This window comes from Molossus molossus, unplaced genomic scaffold, assembly GCF_014108415.1.
Source record: "Molossus molossus isolate mMolMol1 unplaced genomic scaffold, mMolMol1.p scaffold_m16_p_16, whole genome shotgun sequence".
Classification (NCBI taxonomy): Eukaryota; Metazoa; Chordata; class Mammalia; order Chiroptera; family Molossidae; genus Molossus; species Molossus molossus.
Window position 1 is genome coordinate 24,250,088 of NW_023425351.1, and position 18,883 is coordinate 24,268,970.

Below are 18,883 nucleotides of genomic sequence, written 5' to 3' on the forward strand. Positions count from 1 at the left end.
GCCTTACTGCCAGAGAATGAAGAGTTCTTGGATCAAACAGAAGCTTTTCTCCAAGGGGAAGCCTCTGATTCTCAACATGAAGCTCTCTTAGTTTTTCTAATCCTTCTAGACCTTCGATAACAGCAATGTAATTGCTTCCAAGATACCTGCAAAATATAAGACATAATTGTAAATAGACATTCTGTGAACATCATGGTCTATGAACATGATAAAAACATAAAATCGAGACTTCCGGTCAAGATGGCGGCATAGGTAAACGTGGTATCGCATCCTCCCACTTCAAAGTTACAACTAAACTACAGAACAACCATCATTCAAAACCGCCTAAAATCAAGCTGAATGGAAGTCCTACAACTACAGAATTAAAGCAGCAGCCACATCCAGATTGGTAGGAGGGGCGGCGGGGGCGCGAGGGGCTGGTCCCACACCCACGTGTGGCGGATAAAAATCAGGAGGCTCCCGCGCTGGGAAGGTCCTTCCTGAGGACTGAGGGGTCCCCATCCCACACCAGGTGCCCCGCTCAGGGTTCCAGTGCCAGGAAGAGAAGTCCCCATAACTTCTGGCTGGAAAAACCAGCGGGAACTGAGGCTCAGGGAAGCTGAAGCGGCTGGAGCCCCAGGCAGCTCCCTAAAGGGCCCGCGCACGGATTTATCGAACTCTCTCCCTCTAAGCTTGGAGGGGAGGCAGCTCAAGGGGCGCCAGAGACATACAGGGAAGAACTGAGCTGTTTGGCACTGCAGCGAGGGCTGGAGAGGGGGCTTTCTCGGGGACAAACGTGCTGTAAGAGGCCTTTGTTCTTTGGTGATCCCTTCCCTGGGGCGGCAGACAGTCTCCATATCTGGGACTCCAGCAACCTGGCTCACACTGGTAGCCCCGCCCTGCTGACTCCCTGAGGCCCCGCCCCACCCCACACAACTTTCAAGCCAACCCAAGCTGTTGCCACTTGCTTAACCATAGGATTGGCCAGTCTTGGATCCTACTTCAGGTTTTTCCTAAATTCTTTCAAACGAGCAGCATCTGGTCTCAGCTAGCCCCATACCTCTCATTAAGTAATACACTGAAACAAACACAGGAAGGCAGCCAAAATGAGGAGACAAAGAAACAGGTCCCAAATGAAAGAACAGAACAAAACGCCAAGAAAAGAACTAAGTGAAATGGAGATAAGCAACCTAACAGATACTGAGTTCAAAATACTGCTTATAAGGATGCTCAATGAACTTAGTGAGAACCTCAGTGAACTTAGGGAGGGCCTCAAGAGCATAAAAAAGGACCAGTTAGAAATCATGGATACACAGTTAGAATTGAAGGAGGCATTAACTGAAATAAAGAATAATTTACACAGATTCAATAGTAGAGTACGTAAATCCAAGGAGCAAACCATCGATTTGGAATATAAGGAAGCAAAAAATCCCCAATCAGAACAGCAAAAAGAAAAAAGAATCCAAAAAAATGAGGCTAGTGTAAGGAGCCTCTGGGACAACTTCAAGCGTGCCAACATTCGCATCTTGGGGGTGCCAGAAGGAGAAGAGAGAGAACAAGAAATCGAAAACCTGTTTGAAACAATAATGGCAGAAAACTTTCCTAACTTGGTGAAGGAAACAGACATACAAGTCCAGGAAGCACAGAGAGTGCCAAACAAGATGAATCCCAAGAGGCCCACACCAAGACACATCATCATCAAAATGCAAAAGGTTCAAGACAAAGAGAGACTCTTAAAAGCAGCAAGGGAAAGGCAGCTAGTTACCTACAAGGGAGTTCCCATTAGGCTGTCAGCTGATTTCTCAAAAGAAACTTTGCAGGCCAGAAGGGAGTGGCAAGAAATATTCAGAGTGATGAAAAGCAAGAACCTACAACCAAGATTACTCTATCCTGCAAAGCTGTCATTTAGAATTGATGGACATATAAAAACTTCCCCAGACAAGAAAAAGTTAAAGGAGTTCATCACTACCAAACCGTTATTGTATGAAATGATGAAGGTTCTTTTTGAAGAAAAAGATAAAATGTATGAACAAACAAAATGGCAATGAATACATATCTATCAGCAATGGAATCTACAAACAAAATGAACAGGTAGAACAGAAACATTTTCATAGATACAGAGAACATTTTGTTGGTTGCCAGTTGGGAGGGGGGTTGGAGGAATGGGTGAAAAAGGTGAAGGGATTAAGAAGCACAAATTCATTGCTAGACTGACAAACCTCAAAGGTAAAGGGGTTAGGGGGGTGGGAAGAAATAAACCAAAGAACTTATATGCATAACCAATGGACACAGACAATAGTGTGGGAAAAGGTGGGAGGGAGGCGGGAGTGGGGAGGAGGGGGTCAATGGGGGAAAAATGTGGAACATCTGTAATACATTTTACATCTAACAATAAAGATTTGAGAAAAAAAAAAGGAAAAAAAACACAAAAACATAAAATCATTGAGCAATATGAAAATTATACATATAGAATGTTCTTTTTATATTGAATCAATGAAAGTTTTATCTGTATGATTCTTACATGTAATTTAGTCTAAGTGAGTTTATTTTAAGTGAGAGAATTGGAATAGTACTAAACTATCTACCTCATATGTAGGGTACAGAAGAATTACCTAAGCTGTAGGTTTATAAAGGAAAATTTCTGGGCCGAACTCCCAGAGGTTCTGATTTGGCTATCCAAGGAACCCAGAATTTCCCACCCAGCTCTTATCTGCCCATTCTAAGGCCCCTGGCTCACTTTTTGAGAACTACTGGTAGTTCTTTCAGTCTGGGGAAATTGGATCCACCAGTCTTCGTTGTAGGCACAATAAATGCCTTTTTACAATCAAATCTATATCAACATTAATTCTGTGACCCAACCCTCTTCAGATATGTGATTCTGAAAGGCGCAGAACTCGTTTGAGTTCCATGGAAACTTTTTTCTCACCATTTGAGCCTACATAAGGATGTTTTTAGGTATTCCTACAAGCCCTTAAGACAGCTCAACCTCCTACAAAAAAAAACTATACCAGGCTTAATAAAACACAATTGTCTGGTATTACACTTGAAACAGTTTATTTTGTATTAATAATACTAAAAGAATAAAAACTGTGGCCTGTTTCACAAAACTACTGATAATGGAAATACCTGCATGCAAAAATATTGCTGTAATGATGACAAACAATTACATTACTTAAAAAAAACACTTACAGTTTTTCCAGATTCTTTAACGACCTGAGGTTTTCTATACATGAAATGCAGTTGTTTTGTAGGTACAGGTGGGTCAGATTTGTGGCAAAATTCAAGTTAGTTATTTGACTAATACGGTTATCATACAAATATAAAACACTAAGATTTTTGCAAAGAGAGAGGTCTTCCTAAAAGAAAAACAAAAGCAGGTCATACTTAATTTCTCCTGAAAACTTACAAGTTTGTTTTTAAGAAAGTTTTTCACTTAATCATTCTGTAATTTTCTTAATGTTTTAATAAAAGAACAGTATTTCTTTCTTTCTTAGCACAGTCAAAACAAGACTAGAATAATTACAAAATTAGTTCTAGGTTTTAGTATTCTGTAACCATATCAATAAAATTGTATTTGTTAAGAAAGATTTTCTCAGTGTAAGCAGTATTTCTTGGAAGCAATTAAGCTCCTCTGAAGTTGAAGCATTTAACGAATTATTACTCCAACATTATAAATCAGGTCTTCTTAGTATATCTCCAGGATTGGAAGTAAACTGTTGTGATTTATAATACTGAAAATTGGAAGTCATCTATATATTTAAGAATAATGGGTTAATAAAAAAACTATAATACTACCATTGAAGGGAATACCGTATAACCATTAAATATCCTTTAGTTTCTTTAATATCTTGTAGATTTCATAATAAATGAGAACAGTATACTCATTGAACCACTGTTATAAAGTTATATGAATATATGCCTAGAAAAAAGACTGCAAGGACATTACCTAAATGTTAATAGTGATTTTCTCTGCGCGGTAGAATTACAAATCAGTTTCTTTCTTTTTTAAATTTATCTTTATTGTTGAAAGTATTAACAGATGTCCTCCTATTTTCCCCCATTGACACTCTCCTCCTGGCTCCCATCCCCCCTGCCTTCACTGTTGTCTGTGACTACTGGTTATGTATATATGCATATAAGTTCTTTGGTTTATCTCCCCCCCCCCCCCATCTCCCTTTCTCTCTGAGGTTCATCAAGTTTATTTTGCTTAGCGTAAATGCAGATCTTTCTTTTTTTTTTTTTTTAATCCTCACTCGAGGACAGTTTTGCACTCATCTTCAGATAGAGCGGGAGGGAGAGAGGGAGAAAGAGAGAGAGAGAGAGAGATCAATATGAGAGAGACACACATCAACTGGTTGCCACCCACACAACCCCAACTGGGGCTGGGGACAAACTGCAACCGAGGTATGAACCGAAACCGGTCTCTCTGGACCGCAGGCTGACACTCTAACTGCTGAGCCGCAGAGCCAGATCTTTCTTTTTATATATATTTTATACAAATATCCCCGGACTGTATGTGCCTTGACCAGGAATCGAACCTGTGACTCTCTGGTTTGCAGGCAGACACTTTAACCACTGAGCCAAACCGGCCAGAGCAATTAAAGGTATTTGAAAAGGCTGTCATTACTTGTGTGCTGGTAGAGTCAGCCTAGATTAAGTAGGCAAGAGATAGAACAGTTTTGCTCAAAAATGTCTCAGCTTTCATTAAGATCGTTTTTTTTGTTTTTTGTTTTTATCCTCACCCCAGGACATTCTCCCATTTTTTGTTCAGATAGAGTGGGAGGGAGAGAGAGGATGAGAGAGAGAAAGAGAGAGAGAGAAACATCGACGTGAAAAGGACACATCGAGTGGCTGTCTCCTGCACGACCCAACCAAGGCCGGGGAGAAACTGCAACCAAGGTACATGCCCTTAGCAGGAACCGAACCTGGGTCACTCTGGACCACAGGCCAATGCTCTAATGGCTGAGCCAAACTGGCCAGGGCTCATTAAGATCTTTTAAAATACAACCACATTGGGATCTTTAAGTTTACAAATTATTCTTATCTCAGAGTAAATTACTTTACATCAGTTTGCTTTCCTCCTAACAAAGGTCATCCACATGAAGGAACATTGATTGGGTGGCCAAAGAACTTGAAAGGGAAGCTTTGGAGAAAGCAGCCTGTATATAGTATGGTGAGGTAGAGAGCTTTGGGCAACAAAAGAGAAACATGAGGTTTGGGCAACTGGATTCATGGGTCCAGAGGCATGGATGCATTAAAAGACTGACAGATCTCAGAGGGGAGCAGGTGGCAGAGGTGGGAAGAGATTGACCAAATTACATATTTGCATGGCCCATGGACACAGAAAATAGTTTGGTGAAGGCCTGGGGTGGGGCAGGAGCTGTGTGGAGGGGGAAGTAGGGGTAAAATAGGGGACATCTGTAATAGTGTCAACAATAAAAAATAAACTAAAAAAAGAAAACTGCGAAGGGATATAGAACTGGAGCTGAGTAGGGTCTCTGAAAAAAAGACTTCAATTGTCTTAGTTGACAATTTTGCCTTGGGCTTTGGTGTTTTTCATTCATTCATTCATTCATTCATTCAATAAATATTTATTAAGTACTTAATATGAATCAGGCACAGTGTTAGATGGGGAATTTAGAGTGAGTGAATAAAATAGACATGATCCCTTTCTTCATGTAGGCTATATGTTTCCAAGAAATGGCCCCTCAACTGTAGTCTGGCATTTTATTATAGACAATGGATATCAACACAAATGACCTAAATGGATTATTGCTGCCTTTAAAATTTCCCAATTACAGTCAAGAATTGGCTTAACACAGAGAAAATGTAGTTTCAGAGTATATCCAAGTAAACATAATATTGTTTGATGTAACTAAAAGAGTATAATCTACATGTATATAACCATTAAATTATGTGCAACAAAGATTTCCCTGTTAAAGTTTTGAAATATGGTACTCACATAGTTAATTCTTAATATTTTGATATGTTAAAATTCATATTCCAAGATTCTGGAATTATATATGAGTAATTATCTTTCAAATTATATTCCAACATACACTTTCAAATCTAGTTTGCTGTACTGTAGAGTATTTTAGGGGAACATATATATTTAGCAAATATATGTAATAATCACAATGGTATATTTTATAGAAACTTAATTTTAATAAGTTTAACATCACAAGCAAGAAATTAAATGATAACACAATATAAAGCTGACTAATGAAAATATAGTTAATGAGTATAATCAAAATTAAAGTTAAGAAGGTATGCCCTGATAACAATTTCTAAACTTTACACTGCTAGTTATATAAAAATAGAAAATAATTTCAGAGTTCTTACAATTGCATCTATATTTTTGCCTGAAAAATTTATATGAGTTATTTTCTTCAGGTATTGTAAAGTGGTTTCTTCTTTTCTGGGTTTAAGGTTGCTGTTTTTGGCAATGAGATCCAAGGTCAGTCGAACCATGATTTCTCTATAAATCAAACTCTCATTTTAGCTCTGTTCTGATGCCATGTTAAGAAGCAGGTTTAAGTATTGTTTTATGCCCAACTTTCTAAAAATTAAAGAAGAACAAGGAGTATTAAATACATAACAATTTAGGAAAAATCATTTTTACTTTTCTGGTTTCTTATATAAAACTCTGATTAGCTAGTTCATAGACATTTCTAGGGGCATTTAGGTATTTCTAAGTTTATAGAACTAATTCTTTTTACTAAAAATTTTAAAACACCAAAATTAATTAAATATATAAGGCTCATTTACTTTTAAGTCTTTTCCTCTCCTTAGTATTAAATTTTTATTATGGGCATCTGTTAAAATATTATTTTTCTTTCTTAGAGTAGAAAAGGATCTCAAGGATTATCATCTAGTGTTCTCATGTGAAGAAACTAAGGTCCAAAGATTTGTCTAAAACTACTCAAGCTAGTGGCATGTAAGAATGAGATAGGTCTCCTCGCTCCTTTTTCCATAATATATGTGATCATCATATTTATTAAACCCCTAAATCAGAACAAATGGTGTGAAAACCTTGGATATATACATAGGACAAGAATGCACAATACTTGAAAATGGGGCTGGCTTTGAAATTTCGTTATGTTACTACAACTATAATCCATATAGAGGTAACATAATGCAGTGTTTCTCAGTCCAGACTGCCTAGTTTCAGATTTTCACTTCACTGCTCACTAGTTAGGCAATCTTGGGCATGTTACTTCAGTTTCTTATAAAATTAGGACAATATCCAAGGAATAGTATGAGGATTAATGAGGTAGTCATGTATAAGAGTGTTCTGCACAATGCTTGATACATAGGTCGATAAATGTTTGTTATCATCATTATTGTTCTACTGTTTTGTTCATGGAGAAGACAAACACTGTTCATTTCACTGTTTCTTCTGGAATATATTAGGGCTGTTAAATAAGGGGAACATGCTATTAGTCAAATATTGCTCTATGTAAGATATGCATATATGGTCCATGGTTTGAGATAACCCATTTTTTTGTAACATCTTGGAGGTTAGCTATTTAAGTGATACATATCCCAGTTTTCCCAATTTTGCAAGCAAAAATAGAGTTTAAAATTTAGCATTATAATTCTAATATATCTGGGAATTCATCAACCAAACACCTCAATTTGTGTGGTATTCTGTGCATGAAAAGATTATTGTTTATAAATCATATTTCAAACACGACAATATTATAAACAAAGTTTCTAATTAACTTTTGTTAACCTTGCTTTAAATACTTTATAAAAATATAAAGTATTTTATCATAAAAATATAAAGAATAACAACACACCCATGGATCCACAGTTCAGCTTAACATCTAAAACATTACAAGTACATTTGGAACCTTTCTCCCTCTCCATTCTTTTGAATTTAGAGTTTATCATAAACTTAGACATTCCTCTTCATGTCTTTATACTTCTACTACATATGTGCAAATACCTAAACAACATATAGTATTGTTTTTCACTTGTCATAAATGGTATTATTCTGAATCTAATATTCTTGTTTAATTTTTTGTTTGTGAGACTCATCAGAGTTTGTGTGTAGCTCTAGAATATTTGCACTGCTGTATAATATTCCATTGTAAGAAATTTCTTCTGATGATAGATCTTTGGGCTTTTTAATTTTTTTGCTTTTACAATGTTGCTCTTATGGTTTTTGTACATGTATATGTCATTTTACTAGTGATGGCCACTTCAGGGTTGCACATGTTGAAAATATGATATCTTTGACCACTATTTAAAAAATTTAGAACTTTTCCTGGAAATTTCAAATATGTTTTTTACACTAATAACTGGTGAAATGCAGATCTTAAAGAGATTATACATAACAGGGTTTCTCCCTTACAGCTGAAGCAGGAGACTGCTGTGCAAGTGGCCATGAAGGAGTGACCCTGTATAGGAAGGATGTGATGCCCTGTGGGGGTAACTTTGACCAATGGGACACTAGAGCCACGAATGATTTATTCTTCCTTCTTTCCCCCAAAGACTTTCAGGAGACACAACCATTTCATAAGGTCCCTCTGAAAACATGTTTAGAACTTTTTGCTCTCTCCATCTCTGTCTCATTCTTTTATTTTCCCTTTCTCCTGCTTCCCTGAGATAACAACCCCCAAAAGGTCTTATCATAGAGTTTTTGCTTCAGGCTCTGATTTCTAACCTAGGCTAAAACAGACATTTTGGATCATCTGAATCATGCTGTAAATGGATTTTGTCTCTAGGTTCCATTGCACTTTTTTTTTTTTTTTATCCTCATCCAAGGACATTTTTGCATTTCAGATAGAGCAGAAGGGAGAGAGGGAGGAAGAGAGAGCAGAGAAACTTCCATGCGAGAGAGACACATTGGCTGGTTGCCACCCACACCACCCCCACTGGGGCCGGGGACAAACTACAACCGAGGTACGAGGTACGTGTGCTCTTAGCGGAACCGAACCCGGGCCTCTGGACCGCAGGCCGTCGCTCCAACCGCTGAGCCAAACCGGCCAGGGCCCATTGCACTATTTGATGTTTAGAAATAAATTTAATTATTTTATAATTAGAAAAGGAAAGAGGTAAATGTAATATATAAATGACTTATTTATTAAACCAAGAGAAGGCCAATGGACATCCTCAACAAACTATAGGAAAACTTTCCAGGGGCTTGAATGTGGAAAGGGAGAGAATTGAATCAACCCATAGCATACGATAGTAGAGACTGTTAAATCAAAAGAACCTGCATCGTAGTCAGATCCACAAAAGATAATTTAGTTTCACCAAAACACCACCATTTATCTTGTTAATATCATACTTTAAACTTCATATAATAATTTAAACTTCTTTGGTATTACTGATTATTTTAGAGAAATTATAAGCTTCAGGAGTTTAAACTAAATCTAGTCTGGATTTCGATACATTTTCGAGCATTATAATAAAAATAATTATGCCAACACTTTGGGGGGAGGGTCCCTGGCTTTCTTTTAAAAGAGGTTTATTATTTTCCAAAGTTTGAGAAACTGCTTTTTCATATATTTTTTTTCCTACCAGATATCCTTGCTAGGATACCTCTTCAAATCACCAGTGGGGGACAGTTGCAGTGCTTTGGGAATCCATGTTGGGGGACCTCTTGGTTTTCCTCATCCTGGGGCTCCTACTGGCTAGATGCAGTGGACATTTCAAATTGAGTTTGTATATTTCCCTTAGCTAGCCCCAGGCTCAGTGGCTTCCAGATGCTCTAAATCGCCCTTGCTCTCAGACTTTCCCCTTTTCAAACTCAGATCCGCAACCGCAGATCCCGCTCCCTCCAGCTTCGCGGCCCCTCCTCCACCCGTGTTCTCATCCTCTAGAGCTGTTTCCCAATCTTGCCGGAGGGAAGCCATTTGTGTAAAATACAGACTTCCAGACTTTTTCTAGAAATTCTAGATGTCAAGAGAGAGGGCTCAGGGATCTGCATTTCAACAAGTTCTCCGGGAAAGTCTTACTGGCAGGCAAGTTTGAGAAACCTGGCTCTAGGGTTTCCTCGGTCCCCCGCTTGTTCCCTGAATGCATCTCACCGGTGTGGGACGAGCCGGGTTAGTGACTCCGGGTTGGTGAATTTCGCAAGTGCGAGTTCCTCAGCCGCTCCCCAGTGGTTGCCAGGCGACTAGACGCTCCCGTCTGTCCGCAGCTTACAGAGAAATCTCGCGAGGTTTCTGGAACCGCCCTCCGTTGTGGCGTCGCTGGGGTCCTGCTCTCTGACGCCGAGGCTGGAGGGTGGACCCTGGACAGTGTCTGAGTGAAGGCAGTTAGCGTGATGAGGCCGTAGGGAATCGGTCATATTGGCGTTGTAGTGGACCAGCCTTCCTGCCAGAACAGTGTTTGGCAATCCATCCTTTCCCCCTTCTGGATTCCTTGCTATCAGTTTTGAAGTTTTCAGTGCCCCCAAACGGACCACCTTTTCCCAATAACAGGCCAGGAAACAAATGGCCTAAATCCAGGTACAGCCCATACGTCACCCTTTACTCAGATAAAATTCAGATTCTTTAGGGAGACAGTGCAGTGTGTTCATCATGACCAGCCTCCCTGCTTGCTGCTTCGCCCCCCACCGCGATACTCCAGTAGTCCAGTCTGGCACTTGGCCCAACATGCCCTGTCCTAATAAACTTCACCCTCTTTCCACTCCTCAATGTACGCAATCGGACACTCTTTCTTTCCTCCTCAATTCTTAGTTTCCCTTTTAAGATTGAAGGACTCAGCTTGAAATGAGCACATCCTTTCTGAAGCCTTTCTAGGTACTGGGTCTTGTTAAGCAATGCTACTTTCTGCCCCCCAACAACTAGGATACATATATGAAATTGTTTAACACTTTACTTACCACACTACTATATGTTTGTTACCCATATCGTTAATAAAATGGTAAATTCTTTAAGGGCAGGGATTATGTCTTTTACCTCGTTATTCCCAGGACCTGACAAAGTGCTTTGTAGATGAGCAGTCATTCCATAAGTGTTTGTTAAAATAATAATTTATAAATGAAGGAGGAGAACAACACTAGAACAAAGAGCTGACATCTACATTAGAGATATGGTAAAGTGAGCAATCTGGATGTAAGGGACGGTGAAAACTGGAAAACAGTGGGTGACAGCTGAGGTCTCGGGGCAGGAGCATGCTGGAAAAGTTGATACTGCTGTTCCTTGAGCCGAGGGTCAGAGCAGAAGGTTGTTAGTGTTAAAAGGCAGCTTAGAGCCCATGTGGACAGTCCAGCTTGCCATTTTGCAGATAAGGAAACTCCCAGGCCTAGAGATAGGAAAGAAATATGCTGAAGGTCACATCTGAGGTGGCAGAGAGGGAATTTACCCTTGGGCTCCTGAAGCTTAGGTCCTCTTTCTTTATATCTCACTGACTCTTACAGTAAGAATAGCCTAGAAAGAGGGACAGAAGGATGGGGACAGGTGAATCCTAACTTCATTCAGGACACTGCTGATAAGTCCAGGTATAGGCAGTTTGGGCCTGGATTAGTGTGAAGGCAAAGAAAGTGGCAAGGAATGACACATTTAGGAGGCATCTTGAAGCAGGATTTAATAGAGATCAGATAGGATAAAGGGAAGGAGAAGTTGAAGATTTTTAATTCCCAGGTGTTCACTAGAATAAAAACACAAGACTGGAGAAAGAGGAGAGGTGGCAAGTAACTTGAGGGGAAGTGGATGAGTTTGGTTAGTACATGTAAGTGTGAGGTCAGATAGGTTTAATAGTTTCCAGAATAGAACTATAATCATTGAATCCAAGAGGCCATAAATAGTAAAGAGGGAGAAAGTAGGGAAAAGAGAAATATAACAAGTCAGTAACTATGCCAAAAAGTTTGGGTAGAGGGAAACAAAGATGGTTAAGATGTCAGAGAAAGATTAATCAGAAATGAGATATGTTCTGATAGCAAATAATAATTCTGATTGAGAAACTCATTATTCAGATTCAGACACTGGGGAAAGGGTTTAAGGAGAGAATTACCTAACAGAATAAAAGGCTACAGAAGGATATGAATAAGTACAAGTACAAGTATGACCAAAATAGTGGCTAAAACACTACGGCACAAATCAGATGCCCCTCTTACTGGATTTATAGGTCATTGGTTTGGAACAACAGCTTTAGCAACGTATGCAGGGCTGTCTCATTGCTTTGTGTAGTGCCCACTCAACCTGCTTCTAACATTACTTTGCTAGAAACATGTTTAACAATGCCTCATTGAAAATCAGTTGCTCTGCCTTGGCCGGTTTTGCTCAGTGGTTAGAGCGTTGGCCTGTGGTCTGGAGAGACCTGGGTTCAGTTCCCGCTAAGGGCACATACCTCGGTTGCAGTTTGTCCCCCGGCCCTGGTTGGGTCGTGTGTATGGCAATGACTTGATGTGTCCCTTTCACGTCGATGCCTCTCTCTCTCTCTCTCTCTCTCTCTCTCTCCCTCCCACTCTATCTGAACAACAACAACAACAACAACAAAAATGTCCTCGGGTGAGGATAAAAAAAGAAAATCAGTTGCTCTGCTAATCTTTGTTTTGTAATGATTTCATATGTCATAAAAAGGAGTATGATCTACTTTGTTACGACACACATTTAAATGTCTAAAAAAATATATATCTATATCTAGTAGTACAGACTTAGATGTTGAGCTATACATCTATACCTATACCTATAGCTATATACCAATAGCTATATACCAATATTTAATAGTGGTTATTTCTTAGTGGTGGGATAATGACTTTATTTCTCTTCATTTAGTAATCAGGTTTTTTTAACAATAATAAAATTATATTCTGAAAATCTATTTTTAGCTTATGCTCTTTGTGGAATTGAAAATCTCTTTGTGACTATTGGTATTTAAAATAGTTTAAAATAGTTAAATTATGAATTAATTTTTTAATGCAACAACTTAAGTTTAAGAGAAAGTATTTTCTCATTAACATGTGAAATATAATTCCTGTCTTGTGGTATATGGTGTTAAACAATCATCTGTGTATTTTCCAATGTGGCAGAAATTTGGCAGACTACAAGAAATACTTGTTTTCAGTGCCACATTTGTAAGTTCAGTGTAAAGTATTCTAAGAGTTACACTTTGACAGATGTTGGGAAATTTGTATTTATATATATAAAAAAGGAGACTTGAGAATCATTTTAAAAGGAGTCTCAGAAGAATTGGGCTAAAAGGCACATTTAAAAAGTCTCCACTAGAGTTTCCAAGTAACTTTAGACAGAAACACACTTTTTATTTCAAAAATTGTTCTATATATCTTTGTATATTTTTTATTTCTTGATCTTCTTGAGTACTAAGCAAACACTTTAATGATTAGTTATTTTCATTGAGACACCAACATTCTAAAGGGCCTATACAAGTACATCATCGCATAAATCTATACAGAAAAATTAGCTTTTATTGGAGTTAACTCCTCTTTTTTGTGTTGACCTTGTAGATTGGTAAAATATTAGTGAGTATGGCAGGCAGACTTCCAAAATGGTCTAAATGATCTCACTTTCTGGTATTCATGTCCTTGTGTTATCACCTTTCCTTGAGTGTGGGCTGGACCTAATGACTTGTCCCAACCAATAGATTAAAAAAAGGTTGATGAGATACCATTTCTGCAATTAGGTTACAAAAGACCGTGAGTTCTGTCTTGCTAACAGACTCTATTGTATTTTTAGCTTGCACAGGTTGATAGGGCAAGCTGTCATTTAGGAGAGCATCATGTGGCAAGGAACTGAGGATGGCCTCTAGCCAAAAAGTAGTGAGGATCTGAGAACCTCAGTCCCACAAGAAACTAAATGCCAAAAACTACTGTTTAAGCTTGGAATTTGATCCATCCCCAATTGAACTTTCTGATGAGACCACATCCTTGGCCAACACCTTGATTGCAGCCTTATGAGAAACCATGAAGCAGAAGACTGAAATTCCTGGCCCACAAAATCTATGAAATAATAAATGTTGTTTTAAACCACTAAGTTTTGAGGTAATTTGTTATGCAGCAATAAATAACCAATAAAGAGAACAGTGGAAACTTCTTTTCAGGAGGGAAGATTTACTTAGAAATTTGGGACATGATTCCCATTTTCATTTTACATTCTGAGTAGAAGGTATAGGAAGTTGTTGCTTAGCTGAAGTGAAAGATTTCTTTGCCAGGGTCTATTTATGAAAGCTGCAAGTTGAAGCATCGAGACAAAGGAAGTTTTTTGGTTTAGGATGAGGAAGTTTCTTTTCAAGGTATTAATCTTGATTTCTGTATCCTGGAATAATCATTTAATTGAGAGCTTCATGACCTTCTAATGCTATGGTATACACCAATAATAAATAATTTTTGAAAAACTTAACTTAGTAACTAATTTATGTCATTTATTAAACACAGTAATGTTATTACATGGGTTATACACAAAACAAACCAAAGTATTTTTCCTGACTTAGAAACATATCCATCCAGCTGGCTGCTTGCATGCCATCTGGATATGAATTCCTAGAGGCAACGGAAAGTGAACTTGTCAAAAACTGAACTCATTTCTAGCCTGCACAAATCTGATCTACCTCCTCTAGTTTCTGTCTTTCCCATGGTCCACCTCGCTATCCAAAGTAGAGCCCAAAGTCCATCTCCAGTACTCTCTCACATACTAGTACCCTCACTCAGTCACCAAATCAAGTCCACTTAACCTCAGAAACTTTCAAACCCAGCTGTCCCTCCACACTGCCCCCTTCACTACCTAAAAATGGATGTGAAGGACTTTGTCAAGTTCTATTTTTTTAACGTGCTATTAACTTAAAAATTTTTTTTTTAAGTTTTTGCTTTATTGATTTTAGAGAACATCGATTGGCCACCTCCTGCATGCCCCCAGTCAGCTACACCAGCTGGGCTGTTCTATTAACTTTAATGTATAAACTTTCTCAAGTTCTATTTTTAAAATTCTATTATATTTAATATACAAAAACTTTTTTCTAAAATGTTTCACATCCACCCTGTACTAGGGAGTCAAATTGTAATAAATACAACATGTATGAGATGTGACTATAAATTAAGAGATCTAAGCTGAAAAATCAGTTTCATTACCATTAAGTCACATTTATTTCATATAGTTAATATATCTGAAAAATATTTTTGCAAACATTGCCACTGATTTGCTAATTTAAATAATGTTTTTATATTTATTTCTGAAACATCTATTGTCAATAGAGTCTAACACTTTATTTTGAGTTTGAATTTTTCATGGAGCATTTTCAAGAAAGGGACTTATAATTTTAGAAAAAGTGCAGATTAGGTTTCAGGAACAGTTCATTGCTTAATTGTCTTAGGAACCAGGGGTGGGGAACCTCTGTCTTCTAATAAAGATCCAAGACTTTGCTTAAGTTTATCAGGCCAATAATAAGTTCAGCAAAAGTTTAATTAGTTGGTGATGGATTGAGGCTAAGAGTGAAACTCAACAATGTAATATACTCTATTCTCACATCTTTCAAAATAATTTGTTAAAATTAGTGAAAACATCTTGTGTATCTGTATACCTGTATTTAATTGCTTTATTTTTTTTGGCTCTTGTCAGCTTTTTATGGCCAGCTTGTTTGAAAAGAGTTTCACTCCCTCATGTTTTTTGAAAATGGCTGGTGTGCCCGGCCGGTGTGGCTCATGGATTTAATGTTGTCCCATAGACTGAAAGATCCTGGTTCAATTCCTGGTCAGGGCACATGCCTGAGTTGCGGGCGCAAGCCCCAGTAGTGGGTATGCAGGAGGCAGCTGATGTCGATGTTTCTATCTCTTTCTTCCTTCTTCTCTCTCTAAAAAATAAATAAAAACATATTAAAAAAAAAAAAAAAAAGGAAAATGGCTGGTGCATTTTTACAAGTGTGTGGCCTTTCGCATATTTCTGCAATAGTGACCCATGACTGAAAAAAAATTTATAAAAACTTTTTTTCACTCTTCTTTCAAATCTATTAAGATGTTTGGGAAAAGACATTCATTTTATAAGGATCTTATAATGCAACAAAAGTCAGTTTCCCATACAAAGACATGAACATATTTAATCTTGCCATTCTAAAAATACATATTGTTAATGTTTCTAAAAAAAAAAATTGAGCCCTGGCCAGTGTTGCTTAGTAGTTAGAGCACTGACCCATGCACTAAAGGGTCTCAGGTTTGATTCCTAGTCAAGGGCATTTACCTGGGTTGCAGGTTCCATCCCTGGCCTAGTCAGGGGCACATGTGGGAGGCAACCAATGGATGTGTCTCTCTCTTAAATCTATCTTTCTTTCTTTCTCTCTCTCCCCCTCCTTCCCTCCCTTCCACTCCCTCTAAAAAAAAAAAAAAATCGCCCTGGCCGGTTTGGCTCAGCCGTTAGAGCATCGGCCTGCGGTCCAGAGAGACCCGGGTTCGGTTCCCGCTAAGGGCGCGTACCTCAGTTGCAGTTAGTCCCCGGCCCTGGTTGGTTGTGCAGTTGGCAGCCATTCGATGTGTCCCTTTCACTTCGATGTTTCTCTCTCTCTCTCTTCCTCTCTCTCCCTCCCACTCTATCTGTACAAAAAATGGAAAAATGTCCTCGGGTGAGGAAGAAAAAAAAAGTAAAATCAATGAAAGAAATACCTCCGGTGAGGATTAATAACAACAAAAATGAAATGTCCGTTGCATTTATTCTTCATTGAACAAATATTTACCAAGTGCCTAGTATGCATTGTTCAAGGAGCTGGGAATGCAGAAGTTAGTTAGATCAAGTCCCCACACCACATGGAGCTTATGTTCTAGTAAGAGAAGACAGTGAAAAAGTAAATATATCAATCTGATTAAGGAAAATAGAGTGAAAGGAAATAGAGTGAAACTGGGTGTTGAAGTGGGGAGGAAGGAGGGAAAGGTGTTTCCTTGAGGTGAGGGAGACAGGCAAGGCCTCTGTGAGGAGCAGAACTTGAGCTGAGACTTGAAGAATGAGCCAGGTTTGAGAGCCTGTGAGTAGTGTGCCAGGCCCATGAGGCAGCCAGTGTGAGGGCTTGGCGAGGGGACAGAGCTGGTTGAGCAGAAGGACCCAGGTGACAGTGTGCCTGGAGCATAGTGAGGAGGGGAGAATAGAATCAGAGGCCAGCAGAAGCCAGATCAGCCCTTAGGCTACAGAGAGAAATCTGGATTTGATATGTAGCAGTATTTAACTCTTTTTTTTTTTTTATCCTCACCCGAGGACATTTTTCCATTTTTTACTCAGAGCGGGAAGGAGAGAGAGGAAGAGAGAGAAACATCGATGTGAAAGGGACACATCGAGTGGCCGCCACCCACACGAACCAACCAGGGCCGGGGACAAACTGCAGCCAAGGCACATGCCCTTAGCAGGAACCGAACCCAGGTCTCTGTGGACCGCAGGCTGACGCTCTAACCGCTGAGCCAAACCGGCCAGGGCGCAGTATTTAACTCTTAATGCAGAATGTAAATTTTTCCTTTTGTTAATAGGAAAAATGAACTTTATTATATTTATTAGAAGTTAAAATTCAAAATCTTGATTAAATGTAATGCTAGATTATTGTGATGAATATAGCATTTTCAAAGATGCTCTTAGAAATCTGGTAGCAGGAGCCTGAGAATTAGAAAATATAACTTCTACTTGTACTTTAAAACCTCATATTTAATATAACTTTTCTTTCAGTTTTGCTCTTTACTGAAATAGGTAAAGCACTTATTAATAAATTAATTTTAGATCTTGATATAATTAAAAGTCCATAGAGTTGATGTCTGTCTAAATGAATTACCATTTCAACAGTTCATAGTTCCTTAGTTTTTTTTGTTTTTTTTTTGGATCCTCACCCGAGGACATTTTTCCATTTTTTGTTCAGATAGAGCAAAAGGGAGGGAGAGAGAGGAAGAGAGAGAGAGAGAAACATCGATGTGAAGGGACACATCGAGTGGCTGCCACCAGCACGACCAACCAGGGCCGGGGACAAACTGCAACCGAGGTACGTGCCCTTAGCGGGAACCGAACCCGGGTCTCTCTGGACCGCAGGCCGACGCTCCAACCGCTGAGCCAAACCGGCCAGGGCCATAGTTCCTTAGTTTTAAGTGGTATGTTTTACTTTAAATATTAAGACCAGTTAGAAAGTTTAAAAATAATCTTCTCTAAAACGTGGTGTTCATGTATAATTCTCACACCAGTGGCATAGCAAGTTAACGTCTCTGAAACTATAGAACATTTCAGATGGTTGCAGTTATTCAGCATGGTGTGTCCTCAAATATAAGAACATAAATTAATTTCTTATTTAGTCTATTTTTGTTACTTTATTTAAGTCCTGAATCTTCAGATAATAGCCTCAAATATACTGGAAACACATGCAAGAAATGATGATAGATTACACAGGAGTTGAAGTAAAAGATTAAAGTTAAACACATACATGTTTTAAGGGAAGTATTTACTATCATCAATAATTCAAATAATGAATTGAATAAAATATGAGGATGGAGTATGAAGTAGCAAATTCTAGGAATAAAAATGAGTAATTTAAATTAAACATTTATTTGGAGATGAGCTTATACCAACTAATTTTTTGGAAGTTAAGTAGTTTAAAGTAATGACTATTAATGGTAAATATCTTCATAGTTCTATGGTAGATATTTGTAATCCTCTAAAATCTAACATAATGGTCACAGAGCTCTAGTCTAGACAATATACTTCTTTTTGCATAGGCCTCTTAAGTTATGAAAAGTACAACTGTAGTTCATCAAAATGTACCCCAAGGCACAATACCATTTTACTCAGTCATTAGAAAGTTTAGCATAATTGCTTAGCATAATCCAAAGAAAATATGAGTACTGACATCAGGGACTCTCCAGTTTGTTAGGCAATTGTTCCAAAATTTTTGGCACCAAGATAATCCACATGTTGAAAAAGCAATTAATCATTGGTGTTAGTTATCAAGCTATGATTTTAGCTGTTTCCTCCCCAAATTGACCCCA

At 38.3% G+C, this 18,883-nt stretch overlaps 1 protein-coding gene across 2 annotated transcripts in view; it reads right to left on the reverse strand.

Annotated features, from left to right (window-relative positions):
- Positions 1–6,520, reverse strand: part of PPP1R42 (protein phosphatase 1 regulatory subunit 42) — a 48,688-nt gene extending 42,168 nt beyond the window's left edge. For both annotated transcript variants that reach the window (XM_036264221.1, XM_036264222.1), the window contains exons 1-3: positions 6,322–6,520; positions 3,169–3,335; positions 8–146 (exon numbers count right to left, since the gene is read on the reverse strand). In XM_036264221.1, coding sequence (XP_036120114.1) covers positions 8–146; positions 3,169–3,335; positions 6,322–6,450 — 435 coding nt within the window. In that variant the 5' untranslated portion in view covers positions 6,451–6,520. The remainder of the gene's footprint in view (positions 1–7; positions 147–3,168; positions 3,336–6,321) is intronic.
- Between the last annotated feature and the right edge of the window lie 12,363 nt (positions 6,521–18,883).